Source organism: Sminthopsis crassicaudata, chromosome X, assembly GCF_048593235.1.
Source record: "Sminthopsis crassicaudata isolate SCR6 chromosome X, ASM4859323v1, whole genome shotgun sequence".
Classification (NCBI taxonomy): domain Eukaryota; kingdom Metazoa; phylum Chordata; class Mammalia; order Dasyuromorphia; family Dasyuridae; genus Sminthopsis; species Sminthopsis crassicaudata.
In genome coordinates, this window is record NC_133623.1 from 61,064,944 (window position 1) to 61,089,319 (window position 24,376).

At 40.5% G+C, this 24,376-nt stretch overlaps 1 protein-coding gene across 1 annotated transcript in view; it reads right to left on the reverse strand.

Moving 5' to 3' along the window:
• Positions 1–2,017: 2,017 nt before the first annotated feature.
• SLC25A43 (solute carrier family 25 member 43) overlaps positions 2,018–24,376 on the reverse strand; it is a 49,911-nt gene continuing 27,552 nt past the window's right edge. Inside the window, exons 4-5 of the mRNA XM_074277249.1 lie at positions 4,447–4,581; positions 2,018–3,382 (exon numbers count right to left, since the gene is read on the reverse strand). Of these exons, the coding sequence (XP_074133350.1) occupies positions 3,203–3,382; positions 4,447–4,581 (315 nt within the window). The 3' untranslated portion in view covers positions 2,018–3,202. The remainder of the gene's footprint in view (positions 3,383–4,446; positions 4,582–24,376) is intronic.

Consider the following 24,376-nt stretch of genomic DNA (forward strand, 5'->3'; position numbering starts at 1 on the left):
AATTCTGAACTGCCTTTCAGACATCTTGAACTGGATGTTCTGTGGACATCTTAAATTCAACATATCTAAAACTAAAGTCATGATCTTTACTCCACCCCTACTCCAAACTCTCCCATCTTGCCAACTTCCTTATTTTTGTCCAGGGGGCCTCCTGCCTCCCAATCCCTAAGGCTCCCAACCTAGGGATACTCCTCAGTTCTTCACTGTAATTTCCATACCCAATCAATCTCTAAGTCCTGCCCATTCTACCTTTGGAGTACCTCTCATACATACATACTTTTCTCCTCTGCCAGTGCTCCCGCTAGTGCAGACTCTCGTCATCCATTTTTAGAATGGACTATTGCCATAGCTGTTGGTAAGTCTGCCTGCCGCAAGTCTCTCCCTACTACAGTTCATCCTCCGCTCAGCCACCAGTGATGTTCCTCAAGCACTAGTCTGCCTGTGGCAGCCCTCTATTCAATAAACTCCAGTAGCTCTCTATTTCTTCCAGAATCAAATATCCAGTTCTTTGTTTGGCTTATAGATCCTGTCAGAAACCTGCTCCCCTTCCTACCTTTCCAGTCTTCTTACACTTTATTCTGCTCCATGAATGTTCAGTGAACTAGATCTTTTTGATGTTCCTTGCATAAGACACTCATCTTCAAAGTCGGCATTTTCACATCTTGTCTCCTGTACCTGGAACTCTCTCTCCCCGTCTCTTCCTTCTGGTTTCTCTCAAACCCTAGCTAATCCCCCACCTTCATGGTTGGGCCTTCCCTTTCTTACTTCCAGTCTGGCCTGTCTATAGCATCTTTGCCCGGAGTTGTCTGCATGTTTTCCCCCCATTTGACTGTGAGCTCCTTGAGGGTGGGGATTTGGGGGGCTTCCTTTGTATTCCTAACATTTAACAAGGTACTTGGAACATAGTAAAAATCGATTTTGATACTCAGAAAGCATGAGGTCAATGGGAAGTGGTGTGGTGCTGAATTATGGGACTTGAGTTTAGATCCTGGCTCTGCAAGTTTCTATTTATGTGATCTTGGGAAAGTTAATTCACTTGTTTGGGTCTCTTTTTCCTCATCTGTAAAATGAGGGCACTGGACTAGACGGCCTCTGAGGGCCCTCCTAGCTTAAGTCTTTTAAACTATAGTCTTTGTGTGACCCTAGATGAGTCCCTTCTCTTCCCTGGATCTGTTTCTTCCTGAGTAAACCGAGAGAGGGCTGGACTAGCTGGCATCTGAGCTCCTTTCCAGTTCTAGATCTAGGAACTTATATTCCTTTTGTCCAGTTCAAGTAGCAGAAAAAGTCCCAACTGCTGCTCAGGAAACCCTGATGATTCATTCTTGGTTAAGAGTAAAATAGAACATGGAGGTAGAAAGTCAAGATGAGTCAAGATGCTGGGCTTGGCAAGGTTTCTCACTGCCACCTTTGAACATGGCAGCTATATTTGCCCCGATAATGAGGCTGAGAACCTTCTAGAGTCCCACCCACCACAATAATCTGGGCCATGGATGAGGTCAGACATTACCAACCACTCCACAGCCCAAATACAGCAAGGCTCTCAGTAGTTGACTTAGTCTGGGGCAGGTGGCTTTAAAAACTAAGAAAGTATATGGAAAGATAGTGGGCTAGAGAAGAAAGAACCCTGGGCTTGAGGTCAGAGAATTGAGCTTTATATTCTTGCTCTTTCACTTGCTGCTTGTGTGACCTGGAAACTGCTTCTAGCTCTAGTTCTAAGATCCTGTCACTTAATCACATTGGGATTCAGTTCCCTCTTCTGTAAAGTGAAGTGGCTAAACCCAATGGCCTCTGGGGTACATTCCGGCTCTAGATCTAGAATCTGATGTGGGAACTTGGACAAATTACTTCCCCTCCCTGGACCTCGGTTTCCTCTTCTGTAAAATGAGAATATTAGACTCCTTTCAGCTGGAGTCTATCCTAAGCTCAGTGTTTTTCCCCTTCGCTCGATAACCAATGATCTACATTGTCTCATACATGAGACTACATAAAGAAGCAAACAAAATAAATACAACAAACCTACTGAGAAATTAATTTAATATACATGCCTTCAAAATACTGAAAAAAGAAAAAAAATAATCCATTCTCAAAGACACGATTATTAATATGACAATTAGGCATTAGTGATTTTAAAAACTATATAAGTAAGAATTATTTGAAAGGTAAGATTCTATGGCCTTAGTGTAGATCCAAGGTATTTTGCTCCTCAAAGGTGATTTCTTCAGTGGGTTGAAGAACCTCCAAGTACTTTTTCTGTTCCAATTTTTGTCATCTGGAGAGAAATTATTCATACCTCACCTGGAGCTCAAACTTGATGATCTTCTAAGACCAATCTAAGGCACTTTTACTTCCCTTCTTTGCAACTGGCCCATAGTATAAAATAAATGAGAGCTACTGGAATTGCCAGCTAATTCTTGGCTTTGCTAGGCGGCAAGAGTAAAATTATTAAGGCCAAAGGCACTGGTGAGTCACTTTTGTGAATCTGTCCACAGCAGGACAATTTAGAGGCCACCATAAAAATGGATAGGAATAAAATCATTTTACCTAACGAACGACTTAGGCTTCCTAAACTCGAAAGGGGAGATTTGGAAATCGATTTTCATCCTTTTTTTCTTCAAAGGATTAGGGATGGAGCCAAGAATTTTTACATTGAGAATGTCTAGACCAAACTAGGCAGACTGGAGCTGTGTTGGTTTGGGTGAATTTTGCAGTCCCTGCTAGTTGCTACAAGCAGTGAATACCAGGAAGCAAGGCAGGGGGGAGTGTGATATCTGGTCTACGAATGTACACGCCAACCTATATTCCGTCTTTCTTTGAAGAACACAGTAAGCCTGTTTCTTTGGGTCTTTGCATCTCTTTTCGATGGATATGAATTTTATTCTTGCTTTAGTAAGCTGATCTTAAAAAGCTCTGAGCTGGGACCGACCTTCGGTCACATCCCTGGGACACTAGATATAATTCATGATATAGAGAAGTCCAGGCACTTTAATCAAAGTAGACCTCCAACTCTGCAGTGGTACAGTCATGAATAAGGCCTGAGGCCCACAGATCAGATGGTGAAAGATTCAAGCTTCTGTTTTCTTTTTCAGCATGGTGGACAGAGGCAACCTCTTCCGACATCACAAGGTCATAAGGCGGTACATCGTTGTATGCTATTAACATACCTTTTGGCCTTGTATAGTTTTACAGAGTGGCTTTTCTGGTCTCAAAATTGGCTGTTTTTGAAAAACTTCTGTAATTCCCGTAATTCTTGTGGCTGCAAACTCTGATCTACGCCTGGGGTAAGCTTAGCACTCAAAGGGGACACGGTGTAGCCATTTTGATAGAGGCAGATTCTCTTGCAAAACTCAAAGGTGCTAAACATTACTCCAAAATATGGAACTATCTGTAAAAAACAAATAAAAACATTAAAAAATGAGGTTAAAATCCAGTTAAAGAACTAAATACTGTAAAATAATACTTTTCACAACCATAGGCTAATTTATATGTAGCAGTGGAGGCAAATGCAGGAGTTACTATAATATAATTATAATGTCAGTTCTTTGAGAGCAGGGATTGGTTCATATTTGTCTGTGTATCCCCAGGACCTGGCACACAGTAGATGCTTAAGAAATGTTTGTAGACTGAGTGATAGATTTTGTCTCTTGTCCCCCTACCCCAGGATGTAAGCTCCTTGAGGGCAAGGACTGGTTCATATTTGTCTGTGTATCCCCAGGGCCTAGCATCACATCCAGTATTTAGTAGGTGCTTAATGAATGCCTATAGATTGGCTGATCTGGGAAAATGACATCATGGGATCTGTCACAGAAAGGAGGGGGAGGAGAAAGAAATAATTTGTACTCTACAACAGAAAGGAAACCAATGGCAGAAATCCCACTTCCGTTGCAAATCTGTTTACAGATGAGTCTCCCCTACAGTGGGTTTTGTTCAATTGACCATTTATTCATCAAGAGAGACTCTGACTTAAAATTTCTCAAATCTGTTGGAGGGCCATCAGGCCCAATAATGGTTCATGCTTGTACAGCACTCTAGCCTCCAAAGAACTTTCCTCCTAAGAGCCCTGTGGAGGGCAGGAATTATTAACCCCTTTGTGGGTTAATGAGATGAGAAGACTGAGACTCAACAGATGTTAGGCAACGTTTTTGTTCACTCAACTAGGAAGTGTCAGAGCTGGGACTCAAACCTGGGCCTTCTAGTTCCCAAACTCTCCACTACTCCATGTTGTCCAAAATACTTTGTGACTGATGTGGGTATTTTTTCCTTCTGCAAGGCTATAGTCTTTTCCCATAGTCCTCTTCATGCTTCAGGACCATTGTTCTTACTGGAGAGATTTGAGCACTCAAAGTGAGTGCTTCTATGAAGTCCCATTGTGGGGCCAAGAATTGAAGGTTTGTCAAAGAGGGTAGGGGAGAGAACCTCGTGAAAACAGGATGGGGTACCTAATCTCACCTTTAGCAAGTTGGAAGACAGTCCATTCCAGAGAGCCAGCACACCCTGGGCCTTCACTACCTGGTGGAAGCAGGCCACCACCCCTGAGAAATTGTTGTTTCCACTAGCACAATGAGGGAGGCAGTGACTCTGGGCCTAGGAGGGAGAAGAGGGACAGTTAGGAACCATGAAGCAGAGAGGAGAGCTCACCTTGGAACACCTGAACGCTGTATTTGTTGCCAAAATTACACGCATAAAAGGACCAACCAGCCATGAGGTTTCCCTGATACCATAGCATGTAGCAAGCAGCAGCATTTGCTGGTCCCCTTGAATTTCCAGGTGCAATCCCAAAGGTGCAAGCAAGATTACTCACCCCCTTTCCCTTCCCAACATTCATACACAAGGTAAGGAAGAAAAGCAATGATAAAGTCCTAGAAAGTATGCTTCGGTTTGGAGACTGGTTCAGGAGAGCCGAGAATCAAAATGGAAATTCAGGCCATGGACCCAAAATGATATCTTTGATTTCCTGCTTCTTTGTTGGCTTGCATTCCCTGAGTCTTTTTGAAGCAGCTATTCAGGGTACAGGAATCACCCCATTTACTAAGTATCAGCACGGGAAAGTGAAGTGCAAGCTTCACACAGCTAATCCCAGAAAGAAAGATAAAATAGTTCTTACTTTTCCCAGTCCAATGATTGAGGACAGAAGATTCTAAAGCTCCTAATTTGGCTTGCCATGATTCAGAGCCTGCTTCCAACTTCCTACTTTGCAGCCTGCCTGGCTCCCAGATCATTGGCTTGCTTTGGGATATGGTAACCTCAAATCAAATCGTTAGGAGATCCCCAATCTAGAGCTGGGAAGGATTTCAGAGTCGAACACTTTCATTTTACAAATGAAGAAGTTAATTGCCCACAATCCTCAGAAATTCAATTCAGCAAACATTTATTAAATGTCAACTGTATGCAAAGCACTGTCCTAGGTGCTAGAGGAACAGAACTCCTATGTCTAGTGTATTTCTACTATACCACAATACCCTTCTTCAGCCACAGTTCCTGTCATAGCAACTAACAAACCATTCTTTCCTTAAAGTGGACAAGCAGAATCTACACAATCAGGCAGGAACTATATCACGATTTTATGAAACTCGGTTACGATACCAACTGCGACCTTTTGTTATCTTTATAACAAAACATTCCTTGGGTGGGGATGCCATGGAACACACACAAATTATTAATTTTATAAGATATGATTATTATCTATAAGATTAGAGTCCATCTAGGATGCGGTGTTCATTGTATGACTGACATAGACCAAGTATATAACATTGCATCTATGGGGCCATGTGTACCAAGTTACAAAGAGTGAACTTAGAAATTACCAAAGGACAATCCATTCGGAACTTGGAGACAACTATTTGGCTCTTGGTTACATGGACCTGAGTTTCAAATATTGCACAGATTTGGGTGGTTGTCCTAGGACTGCCGATGTCAGTTTCATTTGGACTTCCTATTTGGATTGTCTCTTCCTATTAGAATGGAAGTCCCTTGAGGACAAGGATTATCTTGATTTTCTATTTTTATCTCCAGCCCTTAGTATAGTGCTCAATCCATGTCAGTGCTTAATAAATGGTTTTTTTTTTCCCCCACCCATCCATTCAGATCTTGCTGAATTGTGAAGGGCTAGTGAAACAAAAACAAAAACAAAAAAACAAAAAAACCCAAAAAAACAAAATTGAATGGGGAATTAGGAACTGAGTTTGAACTCTGCTCTGTGATCTTGGACCAATGACTGCAGTTCATTAGGTCTCATATTCTGCTCTGAAAAATGGTGAGGGGAAAGAAGAGTGGCATGTCCCGGACAGTCCCCGAGGTTCCTTCTACTTCTGAGGTTCTGGGGTTCTATTACCTAACTCCAGGAAAAATTAGATCCTCTCAGAATATTATAACGGCATTACAAAGGCAGAAGAACAAGGCTGAGAAGCCAACCAGTCAGCTGTTACTGCCATAAAGCAGGGCTAGGATATCCAAATGGAAACAAATTTGTGGTACTTCATTCTTCCTCATGCAGGTCTCAAGGCAGCAATGATTCAGTTCACTTACTGAGTTTACTACAACAAACATGGACACATAGAGATAGGGCCTGGACTGGTGATTTCCTTGCTATAGGAAACTCTCATATGGGGAAATTCCTTCTACTAAAGCAGATCAGAACTTTTTGAGCAATTTAAGGTCTTAGAGAGTCATCAGGAACGCTGAGAAGTGAAGTAACTTTACCCAGGATCACACAGTTAATACCTTTCTTAAACAAAAGTTGAATTTAAGTTTTCTTCAGCTATAAGGCTGGTTTCCTATCTCCTACCCCCTACCACCTCAGGGAAGGAGACATAGTAGGTAAATGTCAGCTCCTTTCAGGTAGGGACAGTTTCATTTTTTTTTGGTACTGCATCCTCAACACTTAGAACAATGCTAGCACATAGTAAGTGTTTAATAAATGTCTGTTGATTCTCCTATTTTATTTTTCCCAATTACATGTAAAGACAATTTTAGCATCATTTAAAAATATTTTGAGTTCCAAATTTTTCTCCCTCCCTTTTCTCCCCTCCCTAAAACAGTAAGCAATTTGATATAGGTTATATATGTACAATGATGTAAAATGTATTTCCATATAAAGAAGAAACAGACTAAAAGGAAAAACTAAAAAAATAAAGTGAAAATAGCATGCTTCGGTCTGCTTTCAGACTCTATTCAGATTCCCTCTGGATATGGATAGCATTTTCCATCAGGAATCCTTTGGAATTGTCTTGAATCATTATGTTGCCGAGAAGAACTAAGTCATAGTTGATCATTAGACAATGTTGCTGTTACTGTGTACAATGTTCTCCTGGTTCTGCTCATTTCACTTTGTATCAGTTCCTGTAACTCTAGGTTTTTCTGAAACACCAAAAGAGAGCATTTTCTTGTCATACACAGAACACAAAAAATAGGATTCTTTACGAAACTGTGATTTTGCTTTTTACAAAGAAATTTATAATCGATTCTACATATTACTTTCAAAACTGTCCTGTTTGTCTGTTCTCTTCTGTACACATTTTTAAGAGTGTTATATTAGCTTTTTTTCTGGCATCACAACTAGTAGTTCCTTTCTCTCCACCCTGACCATACCCCTCTCCCCATTTAAAATTTAAGAGGAAAAAACCACTTGTAATACATAAGTATCGTTTCTGCATCTTTTGTTTACATATTGTCTGTGAGGAGGTAGGTAACACACTTAATCACTGGTTCTGCAAAGACATAGTTGGGCACTGTATTGATCACAGTTCTTAAGTCAAAGTTGTCTATATTTACAACACTGACGGCCTTGTGGAAATTGTTTTCCTGGTTCTGCTAAACTCACTCTGTTTCAATTTAATCTACTCAGGAGTCTTTCAAATAATTTCTTTCATAATTTCTTATATCCACTTACATTCATATGCCAATTTTTTCCAGCCCATTCTTCCAAACTTTTTTTTTTTACATATTTGAATACTCATTTTCTCATATGCCCCAATTATGAAAAACAGCAAGTTCCATTCCCTTTTTCTTCTTCTCCGCTCTTTTCAAACTCTCAGAACAGAACAAATCTCTTCCTCTCTTGCCACCCCATCATTAGGACCTCTGTTTTTCTTAACTCCCTCAATACCTATAGTATGCATGTTTCTTCTCCTATATTAGAATGTTCCTTCATTTTTCATTTGGACCCGATTCTCTGTGATCCCATTTGGGGTTTGCTTGGCAAAAATACTGGAATGAGTTGAAATTTCCTTCTTTAGCTCATTTGAAAGATGAGGAACTGAGGCAAACAGAGTCAAGTGACTTGCCTAGGGTCACACAGCAAGTATAAGTATCTAAGGCTGGATTTGAACTCAGTAGAATGAGTCTTTCTGCTTCCGAGCCCATAGCACCACCTAGCTGTCAATAGCACTACGCTATCAGACTGCTCTTTCCAATTGCTCTATTCCATCAAAAATAATTTTTTTCTCCTGTTAGGATTATACTCAGCTTTTCAGGGTAAGTAATTCTTGATTGTGAGCTTATCTCTTTTACTTTTTGGAATATTGCATTCCAAGATCCCTTGTTTATAATAGAAGCTTCCAGGTCTTGTGTAATTCTGGCTGTAGTTCCTCGGTACTTGAATTGCTACTTTCTGGATGTTTATTGCATTTTTGTTTGATGTGGGAATTCTGGATTTGGGCTACAATATTCCTGGGACTTTCCCTTTCAGGAGGCAATTGGTGGATTCTTTCTGTCTTTGACCTTTTGTTCTAATTGATCTGAGCAGTTTTTATTATTTCTTAAAATATAGTTTGGATCAGTTATTCTTAAATTATCTCCCTCTGACTTGTTTTTAAGGTTAGCTGTTGTTTTTTTTTTTTAAAGAGATTAGTTTTTTTTGCTACCAGATTGCATTTTCTACTATTTGATTTTTTTTTTAACTTCATTCTAAAATTTCTCACTGTATCATGGAGTCATTGATTCCTATTTGGTCTAGTTTAATTCTCAAGGAGTCTATTTCTTGGGTAAGATTTAACATTTTCTTTCTTTTTTAAAAATTTGATATTTTATTTTTCCCCAGTTAGATTACATTTTCTTTTTTAAGCTATTCATTCTCCTTTCAATTCTTTCTTAAGCACTTGTATTTCATTTTTAAAAATCTCTCACTTTATTTCTTCTACATATTTAATGGGATCAAAGAAAATTTCTTTTGTGTTTCTACTTGAAGATTTGCAACAATTTTTGATACCATTGGTGTTTTCTTTGATTTAGTCATCTCTCCAACCTTAGTTCTTGAGTTGGGGCTTTGTGCTGGGGCCAGGCTCTACCATCTGTACTTTTGGATGGGGTGAACAGATCTTGGTCTTGCTGTGGGTCTCCTAGGTTCTTGACTGAACCTTTGCCTCTGGTCTTTGAGGTTCAGAGAGCTTGAGCTATATGGCTAGTTGTTGTTCATTTCTTGAACTTTCTTGGAAAAACCTTTCACTCCACCATCTCCAGACTCAGGGTTTTACACAACTCATTGATCTGGCTGACAATTCATTTTCAGGAGGACCCTCTCTATTCCTATTTTCTATGGCCTTCTAGCAGTTTTATGTGCAGTTTAGGAAAAACTAATTTACTGTAGCTTCTTCCTGTATTTCTTGATTATTATTTGGGCTGCTGTGAACATTAGGGTTTCTTGGAGGACGAGGAATCTGTAAGATCTCCCTCCCAATCAAATACTCATCTTGCCCAAAAGCTTCATGGGGAGTGGGGGCAAAACTTGACCAAGGAAGGCATCCTGTAGAATGGTAGCATCATATAGCATAGTGACATCAAATACAAATAGAAACAGATCCCTGTGGGCTGAATACTGAATTAGAAAATCACAAAATAACATTGTCTATGTCGTATTTTATGTTTATTCATTTTGTGAAATGTTTTCCGATTATATTTGAAACTGGCTTGGGCCACATGTTTACTGGCATCTGCTGGCATTTCAGTTTTAGCAGTTAGAGTGCTGGACGTTAGTGCACTGGAGTTGGACTCAGGAAGACCTGAGTTTGAAGCTTGTCTGAGCTATTAGCTGTGTGACAAGTCACTTTTCTGGGCCTCAATTTCCCCCTCTGTAAAATGAGGGGATGGACTGCATGGACTCTGAGATTCCTTCCAGACCTAGCTCTAGAATCCTTCCCCTAGACCTCAGTTTCCCCCTTTGTAAAATGAAAAGGTTGAAATTTGATATCTCTAAGGTCTCTTTTAGCTCTAGGATTCCTTAGTGCTATTGGTTACCCATGGTCCAGATGCAGTCTGATTAGGCACATCCCAACAGCTCCCATGTTCCACCACGGCTCCTTATATGACTGTGAGACATAGAACACAATAATCTGTGAAGTGAAAATACAAATCCTACAGAGGGCAATGGAAACGCTTGCTTGTTTGTGTGTGTGTGTGTGTGTGTGTGTGTGTGTGTGTGTGTGTGTGGAAAGAGAGGCAGAGAACAGAGACAGAGTCAGAGAGAGACAAAGAAAATAAGAGACAGAGAGAAACAGAAAGAGGGAAGAGAAGGAGAGGGAGAGGGAGAGAAAAAAGGAAAGAGAAACTTATAAGCCCAGATTTATACCTTCATTTTATAGAGGGGGAAATTGATGACCAGGCAAGGGAAGCAATGTGTCCAAGGTCACACAGCTGAAACTTATAACCTATGAGATCTCTGAAGGAAAACATATCAGAAGAAAAGTAGGTGACACATATAGCAAGGGATGATGGGTCAGTGAATAGAATCGTCCATTCGTACCCTCCACGTGTCAGGGGAAAGTGAGGAAGGGGAAGTGGAGCCAAGTTGGTGGAGTGAAGGCAGGAGACCGTGAGGAAGGCCTCCTGCATGTTGAACCAATGTTTCAGTATTTGTGGACAAGAGTTGTATAAAGGGGCAGTCTTGGATGACCTGTAGCCTGCGTCTTTGGAGGGAGCATGGGATGCGGGAGAACTGAATGTCTGACCAGTGAGTATGGACAGATGCACATGAAGAATTAAGGCTTTTCACTTGCGGTAAATTCCCTAAAATGGAGCCCCCCTTACTAGCAGGGAGTAAAGGCGCCTTTCCCATGTCACGTGAAGCACATGGCCCCTGCTTTTTTTGTTGTTGGCTCCAATTAGGCCCCAAAGAATTGTCTTGTTCTCAGCTGGCAAAAACATGTCTTGGAATGGGGCTGTTTGAAGCGAGTTGCTCCAAGTGAGCAGCTTTCCTCAGCAGGGGAGGTGCTTCCACCAGCTGCATGCTGTGCTTTCCAGAATTAGTCACACTCCCACAGCATCTAGGAGTGGCGAGGGGCCCCGGTACCCCGTTACAGCTCCTGCTCGGGGACTGGGAGGGTTGGAATGGAAAGGGACCCTAGATCATGTTCCACACACTCAACAACCATTGAATGCCAGCTTGGAGCTAGGCAGTGGGAGAGAGGAAAAGAGACTGAAGATTTCGTCCCTCTCCTCAGGGAGCCTAGCATCCAACAAAGCAAGGCAGCAGTGGAGTGGAAAGACCTGGATTCAGATCCTGACATTGACGCATATTGGTTGTGGAACTATCAGCGAGTCGCTTAGCCACCCGGACCTTCAGTTTTTTCATCTGTAAAATGGGGATGACACTTGTGCTATCTGCCTCAGAGGGATGCTGTGAGGAACTCACTCAGGGTACACCAGCAATGTGGCAATGCAAAACAGGATCAGAGCATTAATGTGGAGGGATTCAAAAGGAGAGAAAGAACAATTCTTTCCAACCAGGGGGTGGCAAGCACTTGATAGCAATATATAATGTAACAGAGCTAATATTTTCCTAGTGCCTTAACGTTTGCAAACTACTTATGTATATTATTTCATTTGGCTTTCACAGTAGCCCTGGGACAGATGAGGAAACTGAGGTAAGCAGAGTTAAGTGACTTCCCCAAGGTAATACAGGTATCAATTCATACCCAAGTCTTTGTGATTCTAAATCAAGAACTCTTACCAGGGAGAAGGGACTTCCCCAAGGTCACACACCAGATTCTAGCCTCAGAGGCCAAATAGTTCATTTTATAGGAGGAAACTGAGGTCAAATGACCATCAGCTCCAGAAGCCCCACTGGCCAGCCCTTTTGGATGTATCTGGAAAGTTGTTTGCTTTGTTTTGGTTTTTTCCCCCCTGAGGCTGGGGTTAAGTGACTTGCCCAGAGTCACACAGCTAGGAAGTGTTAAGTGTCTGAGACCAGATTTGAACTTGGGTCCTCCTGAATTCAGGGCTGGTGCTCTATCCACTGCGCCACCTGGAAAGTTTTAAAGATGTATTTTGAGACAATACATCCAGATCAGGAGGAGATGAAGCTAACCAATGCAGCTCTATGGGTGCTGTTATGCCCAATGTTTTAGGACTTGCCCATAACATCTGCATGGTAGCCATTATTTTTTCCAAGCTTTCTAACAGAACATAAGACCTGACAGCCATCAGCATCCTAACTATCAGTTTAGGCCGCAATCTTGGCCTGTTAGGCTCCCACCTGCAGAAATCCTGGGATTAGGGAGTTGAAAAGTGAGCTGTTTGAGTGTGTGAATGAAGCCTTTATTAAACGCTTACTATGTGTCAAGCACTGGGGATACAAAGAAAAAAGTCAGTCTCTGCCTTCCCAGATTTTCCCACTCTACTAGGGGTTTCTGATATGAGTTAGATGTTCCTTAGGGTTCATCAACAGAGAAAATGGTACCGAGGCAGCTAGGTGGCAGAGTGGATAGAGTACCAGTCCTAAAGTCAGGAGGATCTGGGTTCAAATCTGCCCTCAGACAGTTATCACTTACAAGCTGTGTAATCTTGGGTAAGTCACTTAACCCCAACTGCCTTCCCCACCCAAAAAAAAAGAAGATAATATCACTATGATGAAGGCCTTTGGTTTTGGCAATGAGGAAAAAATCATGTGGAAAAGGAGCCCAGTTTTCTCAGAAGACAAAATGCAGAACCAATTGCCACCAATGGAACTCTGGGATTGATGGCTCCTTCCAGACCAGCAGTCCCGTTGCCAGCCTACTCCCTCCTGGCCATTATATGCAGTGAAGCAACTGGAAAAGGGGTGCCTTCTCCCTCCTGGTTGTGGCCTCTTAGAGCCCCTCGCTCCCTGCGAGGGTTGGGCCAAATGTGACTTCTGCAAAAAGGCCCGCCTTCATTCACTCCCTTGGTTGTTCCCAGCTATGAAGTCACTTTGTACTGTTCTGTGTATATTCAAATACAGCTCCCCTAGAACATAAACTTGTCGCAAGCAGAGACTATTTTGGTTTTTGTCTTAATGTCTCCAGGGCCCAGCAGTGCCTGGCACAGAGCAGGTGCTTCATAAAATGCTTCCTGATTGACTGAATGGCAGGGTCCTAGCCTGTAAAGCATGAGATGGGTAGAGGTGAGCCCCCACCGGGTCACTGTTTGGACTCTGATTAACTCAAAGTGAATGCAGATAGCAATGGTTTCTGCTTTTGCCAGGAAGGCCTGAGGATCTTCCCCTCCCAGATTGCTTTTTTTTTTTTTTTTTTTTTGGGGGGGGGGGGAGGACTGAATAAAAGAGGCCATTCTCTGCCTCTTTTCTTACGCAGCAGGGCCATCTCCAGTCATCCTGATCTCTATCTGGCCACTGGACCCAGATGGCTCTGGAGGGGAAATTGAGGCAGTGACCTTGCCCAGTCCTCCCTCACTTAAATCCAGTTCTCTTGCACGGCACGCCATCACCTCCCTGATGTCATGATCCTCTTCAGGGAAATAGAGCAAACAACGACTGATTGAGTGAAATGATTTCCCTTTGTTGAACTGAGTTTTGCTGGGCTCTGGGGAAACCGAGATGGAACTGCAGGCACCCACGTACACACAATGACCAAGACAAGATGATTGAGATAACTATGGCAAAATCAATAACGACACTGGCGCCTCAGAGCTTCCCAAAGTTGTGCACGAGCCTAAAAAAAGCAGGGTGTGCAGCACGTACATGAGCACACAGGCACACACAAAAACATGTGCACATACACATGACACCTAACAAAGACAAGATGACCAAGACTGAAAAATCAGAGCCTCCTCAAAGTTGCCAGTGCAAAACAGACCTACCCAATGCGGTGAGGGCAGGACAGAGACCAGGACAGAGCAGCCCTGACCTTGCTTTGGCTTGAAGGGGGTATACACACACACACATACACACACATACACACACACGATCACACACACAATCATACACAATCACACATACAATAACTCATACACATGATCACACAATCACACAAACGATCACACAACCACACACACAAGCACTCATACATCACGATTACATAATCACACAATCACACGATCATACACACAAAAATCACACACACAAGCACTCATACAACACACACAAAATCACAACCATCCACAATCACACACAAATCACTCATACATGATCACACAATCACATAATCACACACACAATCATACATGATCACACACACAATCACAAAATCACACAATCACGGACAATCACACGAAATCACACACAATCACAACCACAATCACTCACAAACACACAAGCACTCATACATGATCACACGATCACACCCAAAATCATACACGATCACACCCAATCACAAAATCACACAATAAATCACAAAATCACACATGATCATACACCTCAATCACACACAATCACTCATGTGATCACACACAATCACAATCACACATGAAATCACGGACAATCACACACAAATCACACAATCACACACAATCACATGAAATCACTCACAATCATACACAATCACAGATACAATCACACACAAGCACTCATACAACACAATCACACAATCATACACATAATTACACAAAATCACACACAATCACACGAAATCACTCATACATGATCACACAATCACACACCCAATCATACACGATCACACACAAAATCACACAATCACGGACAATCACACGAAATCACACACAATCACAACCACAATCACTCACACACAAGCACTCATACAACATGATCACACAATCACACACGATCACAAAATCACACAATAAATCAAGAAATCACACACAATCATTCAATGACACACAATCACGCGATCACACACACGATCATACACCTCAATCACACACAATCACTCATGTGATCACACACATGATCATACACAATCAATCATATACACAATCACACATGAAATCACGGACAATCACACACAAATCACACAATCACATACTATCACACGAAATCACTCACAATCATACACAATCACACACAAGCACTCACACATGATCACACAATCACATAATCACACACACAATCATACACAATCACAAAATCACACAATCACTCACAAACACACAAAATCACAATCACTCACAAACACACAAGCACTCATACAACATGATCACACAATCACAATCACCACACACGATCATATACAATCACACACAATCACAAAATCACATAATAAATCACAAAATCACACACAATCACTCAATGACACACAATCACGTGATCACACACACGATCATACATAATCACAATCACACACACAATCACAGAAAATCACACAATCACACAGAAAATCACAATCACACACAATCACACATGAAATCACGGACAATCACACACAAATCACACACACAATCACTCAATCACACACTATCACACAAAATCACTCACAATCATCCATAATCACAGACACAATCACACAATCATACACAGAATTACACAAAATCACACACAATCACTCATACAATATGATCACACAATCACATGCGATCACACACAATCATATGAAATCACAACACAATCATACACAAATCACACACACAAGCACTTATACAACACGATCACACACACAAAATCACACAATCATCCACAATCACACACAAATCACAATCACATGAAACCACACACATTCACAATCACACACAAATCACTCATATAACATGATCACACAATCACAATCACACACGCAATCACAAAATCACACAATCACACACAATCACATGAAATCACACACAATCACAACCACAATCACAAACACACAAGCACTCATACAACATGATCACACAATCACACACAATCACAAAATCACACAATAAATCACACTATCACATGAAATCACACACAATCACTCAATGACACACAATCACTCATGCGATCACACACATGATCATACACCTCAATCACACACAATCACTCAATGACACACAATCACTCATGCGATCACACACATGATCATACACCTCAATCACACACAATCACTCACGTGATCACACACACGATCATACACAATCACAATCACACACACAATCACAGAAAATCACACAATCACAATCACACGTGAAATCACGGACAATCACACACAAATCACTCATACAACATGATCACACAATCATACACACAATCACAAAACCACACTCACAACCACACAATCACACACAATCACGGAAAATCACACGAAATCACAATCACACACAATCACAATCACTTCACTCATACAACATGATCACACAATCACACACACAATCATACACAATCACACATGCAATCACAAAATCACAATCACACAAAATTACACACAATCACAATCACATGAAATCACACAATCACACACAACCACAATCACTCACAAACACACAAGCACTCATACAACATGATCACACAATCACAAACATGATCATACACGATCACACACAATCACTCACGTGATCACATACACGATCGTACACCTCAATCACACACAATCACTCACGTGATCAAACACACAATCATATACCTCAATCACACACACACACAAAAATCACACAAATTACAATCACACACGAAATCACGGACAATCACACACAATCATACACAACCACACTCACAAACACACAAGTACTCATACAACACAATCATACACAATCACACACGATCACAAAATCACACACTATCACATGAAATCACACAATCACAGACACAATTACATGCAATCACACACAATCATATGAAATCACAACAGTCATACACAAATCACACACACAAGCACTCATACAACACGATCACACACACAAAATCACACAATCATCCACAATCACACACAAATCACAATCACACGAAACCACACACATTCACAATCACACACAAATCACTCATACAATATGATCACACAATCACATAATCACACACGCAATCACAAAATCACAATCACACGAAATCACACACAATCACGGACAATCACATGAAATCACACACAATCAAAACCACAATCACAAACAAGCACTCATACAACATGATCACACAATCACAAAATCACACAATAAATCACACTATCACATGAAATCACACACAATCACTCAATGACACACAATCACTCATGCGATCACACACATGATCATACACCTCAATCACCACACAATCACGTGATCACACACACGATCGTACACAATCACAATCACACACACAATCACAGAAAATCACACAATCACACACGAAATCACGGACAATCACACATGAAATCATGGACAATCACACACACAATCACTCACAATCATACACAATCACAAAATCACAATAAATCACACTATCACATGAAATCACACACAATCACTCAATGACACACAATCATGCAATCACACACACGATCATACACCTCAATCACCACACAATCACTCACGTGATCACACACATGATCATACACAATCACAATCACACACACAATCACAGAAAATCACACAATCACACACGAAATCACGGACAATCACACACAATCACACATGAAATCATGGACAATCACACACACAATCACTCACAATCATACACAATCACAAAATCACACAATAAATCACACTATCACATGAAATCACACACAATCACTCAATGACACACAATCAATCATGCAATCACACACACGATCATACACCTCAATCACCACACAATCACTCACATGATCACACACATGATCATACACAATCACAATCACACACACAATCACAGAAAATCACACAATCACACACGAAATCACGGACAATCACACACAATCACACATGAAATCATGGACAATCACACACACAATCACTCACAATCATACACAATCACACACACAATCACACACAAGCACTCATACAACACAATCACACAGTCATATACAGAATTACACAAAAATCACACACAATCACAACCGTCCACAATCACACACAAATCACAATCACATGAAATCACACACATTCACAATCACACACAAATCACTCATAAAGCATGATCACACAATCACACACACAATAATACATGATCACACAATCACAAAATCACTCACAACCACACATAATCACATGAAATCACAATCACACACACAATCATACACGATGACATACACAATCACACATGCAATCACAAAATCACACAATCACACAAAATTACACGCAATCACAATCACATGAAACAACACACAATCACACACAACCACAATCACTCACAAAAACACAAGCACTCATACATGATCACACAATCACACACATGATCATACATGATCACACACACAATCACACAATAAATCACACACAATCACTCAATCACACACAATCACTTACGTGATCACATACACAATCATACACCTCAATCACACACAATCACTCACGTGATCACACACACAATCATATACCTCAATCACACACACACAGAAAAATCACACAAATTACACACAATCACACACACAATCACACACGAAATCACGGACAATCACACACAATCATACACAACCACACTCACAAACACACAAGTACTCATACAACACAATCATACACAATCACACATGATCACAAAATCACACTATCACATGAAATCACACAATCACAGACACAATCACACGCAATCATGCACAATCACATGAAATCACAACAATCATACACAAATCACACACACAAGCACTCATACAACACGATCACACACACAAAATCACACAATCATCCACAATCACAATCACATGAAACCACACACATTCACAATCACACACAAATCACTCATACAACATGATCACACAATCACATAATCACACACGCAATCACAAAATCACAATCACATGAAATCACACACAATCACATGAAATCACACACAATCACAACCACACACAATCACAAAATCACACAATAAATCACACTATCACATGAAATCACACACAATCACTCAATGACACACAATCACTCATGCGATCACACACACGATCATACACCTCAATCACAAACAATCACTCACGTGATCACACACACAATCATACACAATCACACACAATCACAGAAAATCACACAATCACACACGAAATCATGGACAATCACACACAATCACACATGAAATCATGGACAATCACACAAATCACACACACAATCACTCAATCACACGAAATAACTCACAATCATCCACAATCACAGACACAATCACACACAAGCACTCATACAACACGATCACACAATCATACACAGAATTACACAAAATCACACACAATCACACGAAATCACAACTGTCCACAATCACACACAAATCACAATCACATGAAATCACACACAAATCACTCATACAACATGATCACACAATCACACACAATAATACACGATCACACACACACAATCACAAAATCACACTCACAACCACACAATCACGGACAATCACATGAAATCACAATCACATACAACCACAATCATTTCATTCATACAACATGATCACACAATCACACACACAATCATACACGATCACACACACAATCACAAAATCACACAATCACAGACAATCACATGAAATCACACACAATCACACACAACCACAATCACTCACAAACACACAAGCACTCATACAACATGATCACACAATAAATCACACACAATCACTCAATCACACAAATCACGTGATCACATACACGATCATACACCTCAATCACACACAATCACTCACGTGATCACACACACAATCATATACCTCAATCACAATCACAGAGAAAAATCACACAAATTACACACAACCACACACACAATCACACACGAAATCACGGACAATCACACACAACCACACTCACAAACACACAAGTACTCATACAACACAATCATACACAATCACAAATGATCACAAAATCACACACAATCACACAAAATCACAGACACAATCACACGTGATCACACACAATCATGCACAATCACATGAAATCACAACACAATCATACACAAATCACACACAAGCACTCATACAACACGATCACACACACAAAATCACACAATCATCCACAATCACATGAAACCACACACATTCACAATCACACACAAATCACTCATACATGATCACACAATCACATAATCACACACGCAATCACAAAATCACACACAATCACACACAATCACGGACAATCACATGAAATCACACACAATCACAACCACAATCACAAACAAACACACAAGCACTCATACAACATGATCACACAATCACACACAATCACAAAATCACACAATAAACCACACTATCACATGAAATCACACACAATCACTCAATGACACACAATCACTCATGCGATCACACACACGATCATACACCTCAATCACTCACGTGATCACACACACGATCATACACAATCACAATCACACACAATCACAGAAAATCACACAATCACACACGAAATCATGGACAATCACACACAATCACATGAAATCTCGGACAGTCACACACACAATCACTCAATCACACACTATCACACGAAATCACTCACAATCATACACAATCACAGACACAATTACACACGTTTACACAATTACAAGCACTCATACAACACAATCACACAATCATACACAGAATTACACAAAATCACACACAATCACATGAAATCACAACCGTCCACAATCACACACAAATCACAATCACATGAAATCACACACATTCACAACCACACACAATCACTCATACAACATGATCACACAATCACACACACAATAATACACGATCACACACAGAATCACAAAATCACACTCACAACCACACATAATCACGGACAATCACATGAAATCACAATCACATACAACCACAATCACTTCATTCATGATCAACATGATCACACAATCACAATTACACACATGATCACATACAATCACACTAAATCACACACAATCACTCACACAAATACCTCAATCACAATCACACACACACAGAAAATCACACAAATTACACACAATTACACACAAATCACACACAATCACACATGAAATCATGGACAATCACACACAACCACACTCACAAACACACAAGTACTCATACAACACAATCACTCACACACAATCATACACAATCACAAACAATCACAAAATCACACACTCAATCACATACTATCACACGAAATCACACACAATCATACACAATCAGATAAATCACACACAATCACATACAATCACTCAATCACATGAAATCACACAATCATACACAATCACAAACACAATCACACACAAATCACTCATACAACACGATCACAAAATCACATACACAATTACACGCAATACATACACAATCACACAAAACACACACAATCACAATACAACCACATATAATCACACACGATCACAACACAACCACACATAATCATGATCACACACAATCACACAAAATCATGCACAATCACAATTACAGATACTCACAGAATCACACACGATCACATAAAATCACAATCATACACAATCATGGACAATCACAAACGATCACACATGCGATCATACACAGTCACGGACAATCACACAATCACGGAAAATCACAAGAAATCACACACAATCATGGACAATCACACATAGATCACACAAAATCATTCAATCACATGAAATCACACACACAATCATAGACACAACCACACACAAGTACTCATAGAACATGATCACACAATCACACGAAATCACACAATCATAGACACAACCACACACAAGCACTCATATAACATGATCACACAATCACACACATGATCATACACACACAATCACAATCACACATGATCACACACAGAATCACAAAAATCACACACACAATCACACATGATCATACACAATCACACAAAATCACTCACGATCACACACAATCACATAATCACTCACACACAATCAAATAAAATCACATAATCACATGAAATCACACAATGATGGACAATCTCACACACAATCATATGAAATCACACACAATCACATAATCACACACACAAACAAAATCACATAATTACATGAAATCACACACAATGACGGACAATCTCACACACACAGTCACACGAAACCACACACAATAATACACAGTCACATGAAATCACACATGATCATACATGATCACACAAAAGAATCATATGAAATCACACAATCACACAAGCACTCATAGAACATGATCACACAATCACACAAACACTTATACAACACGATCACATAATCACACACACAATCACACAAAATTACACGCACTCAATCACACACTATCACATGAAATCACACAGTCATAGACAGTCACATAATCACACACACAATCATACACAATCACAGACACAATCACACAAAGCACTCATATAACACGATCACACAGTCACACACAATCACACAAAATCTCACACAATCACAACCACACACAAATAATCTCACACAATCACAATCACACACACTCATACAACACAATCACATTCACACATAATCACACACACAATCATACATAATCACTCACACAATCACACACACGATCACACACAATCACACACAATCATACATGATCACACACAAAATCACATGAAATCACATACACAATCATCTACAAGCACACAATCTTACACAATCACACACACAAGCACACACAATCACAGACACACACAAGCACTCATACAACACGATCACAATCACACAATCACACACACAAGTACTCATACAAAACGATCACACAATACTCACACAATCACACAGATATCACACACACAATCACAAAATCACACACAATCATACACAATTACAATCACAAGACATCACAATCACACACACAATCACACACAATCACATCACAATCACACACGAAATGACACACAATCACGGACATTCACACACAAAATCACACATAATCAATCATATGAAATTACATACACAATCATATACAATCACACACAATCTTACATGATCACACACACAATCACAAAATTACACACTCAATCACACACAAGCATACACAATCACAGACACACACACAGAAGCACTCATACAACACGATCACAATCACACACACAAATCACACACAGAAGCACTCATACAACATGATTACACAATCACACACACGATCATACACAATCACACATGATCATACACGATCACACACATAATCACACAAATCATAAAATCACACATAATCATATACAATCACAGACACAATCACACACAGAAGCACTCATACAACACTATCAATCACACACACATGATCACACACGATCACTCATAGAAGATCACACACAATCACATACACAAAGTCACACACACAATCACACACAAATACCCAGCATGCTGTTATTGCTTAGGTAGGAATCAGAGGCTGGTCTAAGGGGAAGAAAGGGGCAGGGGAACCTTTAAGTTTCTCTTTCCCTACCTCCAAGCATTTACTAACCTGCTGGTGGGAACTTCTTGACCATTTAACTGAAGGAGCGTTGCTTAATCATGTTGGGGAAGGCAAAGGCCACAACAAGGGGAGGACATTCATGCAAGGGTACGATACCAATCGGGTTGGCTGCATCTTTCTTGCCTCAATCTGTGTGTCTGTCTCTGTCTCTCTCTGTGTCTGTGTCTCTCTCTTTCTGTCTCTTTCTTTCTTGCCATGACGGTCTGCCAGTTGGAAGCCTGAGAGCAGAAATGGGTGCTTCCTTGTGACCTGGATTTAGCCTGAGCCCCTAGTCCACTCAGCCAAGAGTCTAGACTCTGGAAGATAACTTCAATCACTTCGTTTTGTTTTCATTTTTGAAAATCTCAAGTTAACAAGATTGTTAATTGGCCCCAAGGAGGGCCCATTCTTAGAGCCTTGCAGCTGGTTGACTAATATTTTAGGTCTGTAGCCTCCATATCATTCTCGCCTCCTTGTTCTCTCTCATCCCACATTAGCCAATCATTTGCCAAACCTTGTCATTTCTGTCCCCGTGGCGTCTCCCTAGCATGACCTCTCTGCTCACAGTCATGGCTCTTTTACCTCACTGCTGGGCTTCTGGCAGATCTCCTCTGCCTCTACTCCAGTGCCAGTGAGCTTCCTCATGTACCAATCTAACTGTGCTACTTCCCTACTCAATCAACTCCAGTAGCTCCCCATTACCTCTAGGACCAAATATCAACCCCTCTGTTTAGCTTTAAAAGCCTTCCCAGCCTGGCCCCCACCTACCTTTCCAGCCTCACTGAACATTAGTCCCCTGACTCCAATACATACACTAGGCTCCAATCAGGTGGAGCTTTTTCT